Source organism: Fopius arisanus, unplaced genomic scaffold (genome assembly GCF_000806365.1).
Source record: "Fopius arisanus strain USDA-PBARC FA_bdor unplaced genomic scaffold, ASM80636v1 scaffold00085, whole genome shotgun sequence".
NCBI classification, from domain to species: domain Eukaryota; kingdom Metazoa; phylum Arthropoda; class Insecta; order Hymenoptera; family Braconidae; genus Fopius; species Fopius arisanus.
Window position 1 is genome coordinate 286,758 of NW_011887824.1, and position 11,656 is coordinate 298,413.

Here is an 11,656-nt window from a genome sequence, read left to right on the forward strand (position 1 = left end):
TACGACTGCGAGACATTCCTTCTCTGTCGTCGTATAATTCTTTTCGGGTTTGCTCAATGTACGACTTGCATAAGCAATTACATTTTCTTGATCATTAATCCTCTGAGTCAGTACTACACCTAGCCCTTCATTGCTAGCATCGGTCTGTAGAATAAACCTATGGCTGAAGTCTGGAGATGCAAGTACTGGTGATGGAGTGAGACAATCTCTTAATTTGCTAAATGCATCCTGTTGCTCTTCATTCCATTGCCATTTCTGTGATTTCCTGAGGAGCTGAGTAAGTGGTGTCATGACAGACGAGCAATTAGGAATAAATTTTCTGTACCATGAGATCATGTCTATAAAGCGTCTTAATTCTCTGACATTTCAGGTTCTGAAATCTGCGTGATGGCTTCGACCTTTTCAGGGTCTGGTCTGATACCATTACGTCCAACTATATGTCCTAGATATCGTGTCGCAGTTTGCAAAAATTCGCTCTTTTCTATGTTAATCTGCAACTTAGCATCACCTAACCAACCGAAAACTATCTTCTGATTTGGAACACTTTCATCCAGGCTAGATCCAACTACATAAATGTCGTCAAGGTACGCTCCTACCTTATTCTCAAGTTCTGGTTTAATTACTCTATCTAACAACCTTTGAAAAGTAGCTGGTGCTGACGTAAATCCGAAAGGCATGACCTTGAATTGCTGCAAGCCACGACCAGGTACCGTAAATGCAGTAATTGGCTTACTTGCCTCATCCATTGGCACTTGCCAATACCCATTCTTGAGATTAATTACTGAGATATACTGAGCATTGTGAAACTTGTCCAACATAGTGTTGATGTGTGGCAAACGGTAAGCATCCTTTACCGCCACTTCATTCACCTTCCTATAGTCAACACAGAATCTGTTCTTATTATTTTTTATTTTCACTATTACTACTGGTGAATTCCAAGGACTGTCAGAATCTTCAATGATCCCTTCTGCTTCCATTCTGTCCACTTCTTCCTGCATTATCTTGAGTATTGCTGGATTTTTCGAGGCATATCTGAATTTAATTGGTTCTGTGTTCTCTTTCAGCCTGATAGTATACTTAATCAAGTTCGTTGGTCCTTTTATGTCCTTCAATTTTTCTAGTTCAGTCATAATCTCTGCAATGGCTTCTTCATATCCTCGTTCTGGTGTTCGAGGCTCTAAGTCTTCCCCCCATTCATCTGATATCTCTGCTAATCCGAAACGTTGACCGATGAAGTGTATCAGATTTTCTAGGTTCTGTTTTACTCTTCTCTCAGCCGGTTCTTCATCTATTGGTTCTTCTATCTGATCTGCTTCTGTAATATATCCAATAGTACCAATCTCCTCATCTTCTGATAGATCATCCTGAGGTTCGAAACGCATTGAAAACCCCATTTTCCTCATAATGTCCACTCCGACTATAATGGGTGCACTGAGCTCTTCCATTACGTAGAAAGTACAAAGTGTTGTAACTGGCTGAAAATTAACGATTATTTCGAGTTTGCCACTGATAGGAGTCATGCGACCATCAGCAACTCGGACGGTATGACCTGTCTTCTGTAGTTTTAGTTCTGGATTATTAGTCAAGATCTGTTTGTATGTAGATGGAGATATATACGTCTTGACTGCTCCTGAATCCATCAATCCCAGGTAATTTACTCCATCGATTATGATGTTCATGTAAACCCTGTTATCTGTCAGCAATAATGGCTGATTTGAGGTTCCAGTATATGACAAAGGTACATTCATCAGCTGTTGATTCACCTGGTTCATCGGAATCGGCACTGGTCCATTCCTACATTGCTGTACAGGTGCTGCGTTAGGCTGTAATTCAGTGGAAACTGGTTGATCTACTGGAGGTTGTCGTTCTCGAATCTACTTCAATCTATCTTCTAACCATGGTGGTTTAGAGCAAGTGCAATCTCTAGTCCAGATGTCAAGTGTTCCACATGCTGAACAAAACTTAACCCTTGGGTTTTCGCAATTCCTTGTCTGACGACCCTTTTGCCTGCATTTCCAGCAGTGCTGAGGCCTGTCATACTTTTCAGCTGTGATTGCAGCTACTTCAGTTGCAGAATTTGATTTCTTTTTGCTATCGTCTTTCTTCTGCTTGTTCTTATCGGCTTTTCCAGAGATCTTCACCTCTTGACGAGCATCTCTGTCGAGTTCCAGCACTTCACTCTCATAATCGCTACCCAATGCTATCAAGTCATTTATCGTTCGACAGTAGATCTTTCTGATATGATTTTTATATTCCCATCTTAGATTGAAATATAATCTCTCCAGCTTCTCTTCTTCCGAATATCTGTCATGTCTGCGCATGAGAGTGAGAGCCTCTGTCACGTAGACTCTGATTCTCTCGCCTTCCTTCTGAATACGATCATTCATCTCTCTCTCTAATCTCAGTAAGTGATTTCGAAGTAGAAAATGAGCGTTCAAATCATGAACAAAATCTTGCCAAGAATACCAGAGACGTTTATTGTTTCTGTACCAGAAGATGGCTTCTCCCACCCACATCACTGGGACATTCTCGAGTAAGGTACGATAAGAGATGTGAGAACTCTCCCTCAGCTCTTCTGTCCTCTCCAGGAAGTTTAGAACATTTTCTACCCAATCAAAGGTAACTCTCCACTTCCGGATTAACTCTGCTGTATTCTGTGGCTCCGGATAATCATAACGAGAATGAGGATTCCTGTAATCAAAATCTCGATGTGCTGAATCATGGTGTCTATGCTCTGCATAGCGTGCTCTGAAATGATCCCTTCTGGATCCTCTAGGATCAGATTCCATAGGCTCATACAGTCTTCGTTTTGCCTCTTCCATTATCCTCCATTCTTCATCAAGTCTTCTTTCCTTTTCTGCTAATTTAAAAGTAGTTTGAAAGTAGTTTCTTCCCTTTCAAGACCCTGTTCGAGCGCCAAGTCAGTAATGAATCTTTTTGTTGGAATAATTTAAATTGTTAATAAATAACTCCCGCTGCTCATTCGCCGAATGATTCAGTTGTCCAGGGTTGATTGATGAGGCTTACGCGATTCATTTTCGGTCAAATTCTTAATTTGTAAAATCTGAATTATCTGTACTTCTACTTTCTTTCGAGGTTTTAACTGTTTTCACGAGTTTTATCTGTTTCGAGGTTTTTAACTGAATTTTCTTTTAATCGATATTTTCCGGAATCCAGAGATAAACATTTCTACGACAGGATAAATTTCAGGAGTTGCGGGTTTCCCTTCCGATAATCAGAGCCTGTATGAACCGCCCAAAATGAGTTTCTCTCTCTGGATTTATCGAGGTTTTTCTTAATTATCTGTTTCTTAAATTCATTTCTATTTTTAATTGACGCTTCATTATCTGTTTGTTTTTAATTAAAAAAAGGAGAATCCCTCAGAACTGGTCTATACGGAGTAGACACTATCGTCATCCTCGAGATTACTCCAACCCACCATGAACTTTATTGTTAATCCATAAATTAATATTTTACCACAATTTATTAATGAGCAAAATATTATTGATACTAACATCAAGCAAATTAGCAACAATTCTTCTTTCTAACATTTCCATTTATCTCTTTAAACATTTCTGCTATCCCTTTTAAACCATTCTCTATCTCGGGCTCGGCTGATTGTCGGAACTCTCCTCCGATTCTCCCTTACGATATTTCTCAGTGCAGGGTGTGATAATAATTATTATCATGTCAAATAATTTTCCCCCACCCCAAAGTGCAGCTAATGAATGGTTAATTTCGTATCCCTCCCCACTCTACTACAACCAGCAGGTTGCTTGCAAATTGTGATTCTACTACAACCAGCACGTTGCTTGCGAATGACTCTACTATAGCCAACAGGCTACTTGCAACTGTCTCGACTACACTGAGAAAAAATTCTCTCAAAATTTAGTGTACCTTTTCACCAACGCTGGGACGTAACATGGGGTGTACAAGGAAATAGAGGGAGACACTGGACAAAATGGTATGCCTCACTCAAAAATTCGTATGTGGCACCCTAATTTTTGAGAGGCATGCACTACTTTTTCATGCGTTTCCTCCAGTTTCTCATGTGACCCTTCCGAAAAAATGAGTCTGCAGCATTTCAATTTCTCATTGATGGAGTGCACTGATTTTTAGGGAAGGTTCTTACTAATTTTCAATGGAATTTTTTCTCCGTGTATAGCCGACGGCTACTTAAAATGACTCGACTATAGCCAACAAGCCACCAACAAATTAATTTATTCATTGGCAGCTCGGATGGAGCGCCCAAAATCGCGAGAATGAACTATAGCAAATACTACTTACTAGACTGATGACACCATAAGTTTTTAATTCTCTGGGTGCCCCCACTCCACGTAGTTACCACTTGTAACCATGTCCCCCACTCCTAAAATCAATGTTAAAACTTATGCTGACTTCAGTATAGTCGCGTACAAAAGTTTCGCTCCAGGCAACCGGGGCTGTCCGAAGAGCACTCTTCGAGCACACTCAGAGTATCTGAATATCCGTGCCGCGGTCGGTTTCTTGATACCTTAGCAGCAACATTTCCCTTACGACCGATTTCAGCCATCTAGCGGCGTTCCGGGAGTTATTTGTGTAGCGCGAAGTTTTGAACGGTCGCCCCATATAGCTCCGTACTTACTCGTCTTTTAAATCCTCTTTATCAGTATTTCTGTTAACTAATTATAAATTTAAATTTTACTGGCTGGTTCCTTACAAATGAAAAGAAAACCTGGTGACAACGCTAGAGTGGGGCATGAGCGAAACCAGGAATGAGAGAGACAGCAGCGAATTAGGGAACAGCCGCTGGGGCTTCCGCTGTTGCCAACAGAGGGCGAACGCAATCAACATAGCGTTCGCAAGTCAAGGAATGCTTCGAAGTTGATGATAAGTTGATGACACAAGTCGGACGCTAACCGGTTTCCCTATACGACGTTAGTATTTCCGACAAACCCTTGAGAATTGTCAATAGCTTCACGCTTTTTGCGGACGGACCCTAGAGGTCCATAGTTAGAGTCAATTGTAGACGGGTCCTAGAGATCTGTCATTAGAATCACGGAGGAGCAGGGGGGAGGTCGCGATCGCGAGGGAAAACCGCTCTTGGGGTGGGAACTCTCTCTTATTTTGGAGAACAGCTGATGCTCATTCTCCCACCGAATAATTGATTTTTAGTTTGAGAATTAGTAGTTGAGAATTAGGAAGGAATTGTCACGACACCTGTAATCCGTATCACAAGGCACGATCATACCGACGGAGACTAGAAGGAAATACTCCAGATTAAATTCAATTGTAGAATAATAGGAGTCGATAGTACAGATCAACAAGAGAATTCGGTAATTTGATGAGTCGATAAAAAGAAAGAGAGACCGGCCGGTAAGGCAGAATAAACCAATGGTCGGTAAAACAGAGTTTCAGAGAGAATTGAAATTTGAATAGAAAAATTGGTTTCGGAACAGAAATTTGAATTGAATAATTAAATGGTTATTTTCAGACATAGAAAGGAACAAACTTTCGTATTAGCATTAACAATGTTTACGATGTACTTTGTTTATAAAATGTTTGATGAATTAAAGATTTTGATAATTATTTGTTGCATAATAAAGAAAGTGAGGGAACAATAATTTCTATGATGAACGATCAGCTGACAATTATTAATTGTCACTATCCACTGAGGGATTTGTTTCCATGAAATTAAATGATTCAGAAAACAAGTAGACAAGTTGAGATGAATAGTTATTAAACGAGAGATAATTAGATCAGAAAATGAGACGTTTTGCGAAATGAGAAATTTTAAGAAGAGCGAGTAGAATCAGATTCCCTCAGAATTCCGCGAATGAGTAGTTCCTCCGGAAGTTAGAAAATTTAAGAAAAGAAAGACATTCAAGTATTGGATCGGAAGGGCCTTGAAACTAGAAGGGTTATAATTTTGGGGTCTCTGTGGGTGATCGCATCCGGGATAGCAGGTTAGCGACAACGCAAAGACAAGAAATTAGGGACTCGACGTTGATTGGACCTCGACTGATCCACCCACGAGAAATAGACAAAGTCCAGCGTGGGACCCAGGGAGATACTGAACACCAGGGAGCAAGACAAACGTAAGGAAATGGAGGACTCGAGAAATTCTGGGAAACTGAGGGATCGCGAAGAAAAAAGACTTGGAAATTTGGAAAGAAACTTAGAGACAAGAGATTTTAAAAGAGAGTCGGATTTAGAAAAGGAAAAGAAATTTTTAATTGGCGAACGCGTTGAACTTATGCTCTTATCCTTAATAACTCGTGCCCTGGACACTGAGCAACGGGCAACACAGGATTAACATAGGGGAATTTTCTAAACGTTTAAGGAATTTTCTAAACGTTTAAGTTCGTTACTTATCTGAATTTCGAGGTTTTTCTTTCATCGAGGTTTTAACTGTTTATCGGCATTTCGAGGGTTTTCTTTTATAGAGGTTTCAACTGTTTATCTGAATCTTTCGAGGTTTTAACTGTTTAACTGATTTTTCGGTATCCACAAGATTCTATTCCTACGACAGGGTAAATTTCGGGAGCCGCCGGTTTTCCTTCCGACAATCATAGCCTGTATATATCGCCCAGAATAGATCTCCATTTGGATATTACGATTTTTGCAAAGGTTTTCTTATTTATCTGTTCTAATTCATTTCTAGTTTCTTATAACTGAGGTTTTGCCTTGCTTTTCGAGGTTTTTCTGATTAATGACTCGAATTACTAGTTCATTATGACTGTTACTGATTCCTTAATTAGAGAAAGGAGAATCCCTCAGAATTGGTCTGTACTTTTCAGACACTATCACCATCCTTGAGATTCCTCCGATCCACTGAAATCTTTATTATTAAAACATACATAAATAATTTGCCACATATCAAAATCACATTAAACATTAATAAAATTACGATAAAACAAATTATCAGCAATTTAACTCTTTGCAAACATTGCTCCATTACGGGCCCGGACAGATTGTCGGAATTTGTCACCCGTTTCTCCCGTGTGATATCTCCTGAAGTGGAACATAATTAAGTATTTTCCCACCCCAGAATTGCTGCTAATTTCGAGTATTCCGGATTCCTTCCCACTCTACTACAACCGGCAGGTTGCTTGCAAAATTTCGATTCTCCTACAACCAACATGAAAAGTTGTCTAATACTTTCATACCCTTGGTGGTATGAGAGTTGTAATGAATTAGATTAAGAATGAATGATAACACTGGTATTTTGGGAAAAAGCCTTTCGGCATAAAAAACCCAATTTATTGTCAATTACAGTTCGATTATCCGACTGCGACTGATGTCTTTCTCCCACACACATGCACACACACAAAGGAGATTGAAGTTCTCGCTTCCGGGCCTTAAGCTACTTAAAACATGAACATTTATTATATTGGGTAACGTTATCAGGTGCAATTGAGGAATTTGCGTTCTGGGGATCGTGGCTTCTGTGCCACGTGGAGACACAAAAATTGTGGGATTTTGTGCCGGTGGGGTTTGTGTTGATAGTGGGAGGTTACGGTCGCCTTGCCGTAAGTTTTTCACCACTAGTGCACTAGTTTTATTGGTTGTGGTTTTATTAGAATCATTTTGATTTTATTCGGTTTAGATTTGAGGTGATGATAATGGGTTTAGTTAAATTTTTATGATGGAAGGTTTTGTTTGGTTCTCACCAACGTGTTTCCGTTAGCTGACCATAAACTTATTTCTCTAAGAGAAATCGGCTCCCGATTGGCACGCGCACATGCAGCGACGCCAACCGAATCCGCGAGATGCCGTCACCGTCGGTTGTCGACGCATGTGCGCGTGTCTTACAAGTGTTATAACGGAACACAACATGTTGCTTGCAAAATATTCTACTATAGCTGTTGGATTATGGAATTAAATAAGCAAACACATTTTTTAAATTTCAGAAATGATTTTAATTTTGAATATTTCTAAGACTTGACAGACAGAAGGCACTGCACACAATGAATATCTACAAGAGACTGAAAGAGCTATTACAAGTTAGAGTCAGTTGCCCTGGAGAGGGCAATATAATTTCCACCCCCTTTAATATTTCCTTTTCCTTTTTTTTTCCTCTTCTGACCCCTTCTGGTCAGCAGATGTATTTTTAGAAATATCCAAATGATATAAAGACGAAGGAAGGACTGTAGGTATTTTCCTTGATTTTACAACCAAGGAAAATTTCGGAGAATGTGGCTATAAACTATCCTTACGTCAAATGAGAAAATAAAACTTAGAAAGAGTGAATTTTGTACCCGGGGAAATCCCCGAAAACCAACACACCCCCGCAAAATTCAATCGCCCTTATTCTAACTTAATATTCAATCTTAAATAATAAACTTCAATAACTTTTCATCTATTGCGCCTTCTGACTGTTTCCTGGGATACAACATATGATTCATTCGCTGCTTTGGATTAGGGAATCCCTAAAACCTAATCAAACCATTGAAAAATAAAATTGTTTTAAATATACATTTACAAATACATTTCAATACATTCTACTTAATATGTATTTTTCCGCTAAATTCCATGAACTTTGCCGCTGGCAAAGGTTTGGTGAATATATCCGCCAACTCTTGAAACATATTCCAATTTAATTAATTTCTTATTAATCTGTTCCCTGGAAAAATGATATTTTATATCAATCTGCCTCGCTCTTTTGTGATTTGTTGGATTGGTGGCTATGCTGATACAGCCATTATTATCCTCATAGATAACTATGGGATCATCGATTTTCAATCCCTCAATTCCTTTCCCCTATGTTACTCCTGTGTTGCCCGTTGCTCAGTGTTCAGGGGACGAGTTATTAAGGATAAGAGCATAAGTTCAACGCGTTCGCCAATTAATAATTTCTTTTCCTTTTCTAAATTCGATTCTCTCAAAATCTCTTGTCTCTAAGTTTCTTTTTCCAAATTTCCAAGTTTTTTTCTTCGCGATCCCTCAGTTTCCCAGAATTCCTCGAGTCCTCCGTTTCCTTACGTCTGTCTTGCTCCCTGGTGTCCAGTATCTCCCTGGGTTCCACGCTAGGCTTTGTCTATTTCTCGTGGGTGGTTCAGCCGAGGTCCAATCAACGTCGAGTCCCTAATTTCTTGCCTTTGCCTTGTCGCTAACCTTCTATCCTGGATGCGATCACCGACAGAGACCCCAAAATATAACCCTTCTAGTTTCAAGGCCCTTCCGATCCAATTCTTCAATGTCTTTCTTTTCTTAAATTTTCTCATTTGCGGAGGAACTACTTATTCGTGGGATTCTGAGGGAATCTGATTCTACTCGCTCTTCTTGAAATTATTCATTTCGCAAAAACGTCTCACTTTCTGATCTAATTATCTGTCTTCGAACAATTATTCATCTCTACTTATTTTCTCAATCATTTAATTTCATGGAAACAAATCCCTCAGTGGATAGTGTCAATTAATAATTGTCAGCTGATCACTCATCATAAAGATTATTGTTCCCTCATTTTCTTTATTATCCACCAAATAATTATCAAAATCTTTAATTCATCAATCATTTTATAAACAAAGTACATTGTAAAAATTGTAAATGCTAATACGAAAATCTGCTCCTTTCTATGTCTGAAAATAACCATTTAATCATTCAATTCAAATTTCAGTTCCGAAACCAATTCAAATTTTAATTCTCTCTGAAACTCTATTTTACCGACCGTTGGTTTATTCTGCCTCACCGGCCGTTCTCTCTTTCTTTTTATCGACTCATCAAATTATCGAATTCTCTTATCGATCTGTACTATCGACCCCTATTATTCTATAATTGAATTTAACCTGGAGTATTCCCCTCTAGTCTCCTTCGGTATGATCGCACTCTGTGATACGGATTACAGATGTCGTGACAATTCCTTCCTAATTCTCGACTACTAATTCTCAAACTAAAAATCAATTATTCGGTGGGAGAACGAGCATCAGCTGTTCTCCAAAATAAGCGAGAGAGTTCCCACCCCGAGAGCGGTTTTCCCTCGCGATCGCTACTCCCCCCCCCCCCCCCCCCCCCTTCTCCTCCGTGACTCTAATGACAGATCTCTAGCGTCCGTCTACAATTGACTCTAAGGATGGACCTCTAGGGTCCGTCCGCAAAAGCGTGAAGCTATTGACAATCCTCAAAAGGTTTGTTGGAAATACTAACGTCGTATAGGGAAGCCGGTTAGCGTGCGACTTGTGTCGCCGTTGCCCTTATCGTCAACTTCGAAGCCTGCCTTGATTAGCAAACGCTACGTTGATTGCATTCACCCTCTGTTGGCGACAGCGGAAGCCCCAGTGGCTGTTCCGTAATTCGCCGCTGTCTCTCTCACTCCTGGTTTCGCTCTTGTCCCACTCGAGCGTTCTCCCCAGGTTTTCTTTTCATTAATGATAATTCTCTTTTCTTTAGTACAAAAAAAAACATTTATTTTGTAAGGTTCCTCACACTCTCCTCCTTCTTTCAAAAAAATAAAAATAAAATATACATGATTATATTTATATATGTATATATATATTTTTTTTCATCGAAACAAGGTATTATATAAAAAATATGGGTCTCTCCAATCTCATTGGTGCGATTATCATTATTTAGATCATCCTGACTTCCTTAACTACTATTTCTTTTCCGGCAACAAAACAAAACTATAATTTGAGCTTAAAAGTACTTGTCTAAGTACTTTTTTAGACTTTCTGTAGCTTGGTTCCTCATATCTCTCTATGATCACAGACTATTTATTATTATCTGCCTTAACATTCAATACTGCAGTGATGATTTCATCAGTCGGTAGCTTGCAAACTACGCTTTATCCTATAAGTAATTTTTCCAAACAAACAAAAATTAAAATTATTTCTCTCATTCACTAAAAGTAAAAGTCTCAAAACAAATATAAAATGCGTATTTAGGTTTCTCATTCCCCCTAATCTATGGATTCGCCTCTTTCGTCTGATATGTGTATTTGGTGCTTTTGCCATGCTGGATGGTCTTTTTCACCCGCCTATCTCCTTCATCGATCCATTCGATCGTTCTCTTCCTTTTTCTATGTTTTTCCACCGGTCTGACGATGTCAGATGGTGGCGGCAAAGACGTCTCGCCTGGCATTGCGGGAGAGTGAGGCTTCCCTTCCTCGATCTGTCTTGCCTCCCCTGTCCGATGTTCTGTTACCATCTGGGTCCGGTCTTTCCTGCAGAACCATTGGTTCCGGGGACGGCCCCAGGCAACATACTGTCTGTCTGTTGTCTGTTTTGCTTCTTTCCTACTAGAGGACTGCTGGCAGTCGTATGACTCACTATACCTTCTTTTATCTAACTTATCCAACTGATTGCCAGGGGAGTTTCCAAGATTGCATGTCTCTTGGTGGTGCCAGTGACAGTGGGGTCTTTAATATGTCTAATTCTGATTCGGTAGTGTCTGTACACCACTCTTTTCCCCCGATTCCTTATACTTCTGGTGCCTCGGATCTTGTATTTTCCGTGAGGGTACGCAGCTCTTTCTCGACACCGGTTGTCTTTTCTCGTCTCTATCTAGTTCTATTCTAATGGGTCTCCACTGGTCATAGTTACCGTTCCTATCCTTTTTTGTGTCTCTATTTTTATCGTCGGTCTGGGTCCCCGTTTGTTTGTCTCGACCGTCTTTCAGATAACTATCTATTTCCCTAAAAAGCATTTCGTTCAGTTCGCTGTCTGAGTTTTGCTGTCTA

The 11,656-nt window shown here is 39.7% G+C and overlaps 1 protein-coding gene across 1 annotated transcript; it reads right to left on the reverse strand.

Annotated features, from left to right (window-relative positions):
- Nucleotides 1-350: 350 nt before the first annotated feature.
- LOC105270352 (uncharacterized) lies at nucleotides 351-2,822 on the reverse strand. Its single transcript, XM_011311226.1, has 2 exons — nucleotides 1,968-2,822; nucleotides 351-1,823 (listed from the first exon to the last, which is right to left on the reverse strand). The coding sequence occupies exons 1-2, from the start codon at nucleotides 2,820-2,822 to the stop codon at nucleotides 351-353; spliced, it is 2,328 nt and encodes a 775-aa protein (XP_011309528.1).
- Nucleotides 2,823-11,656: the final 8,834 nt, after the last annotated feature.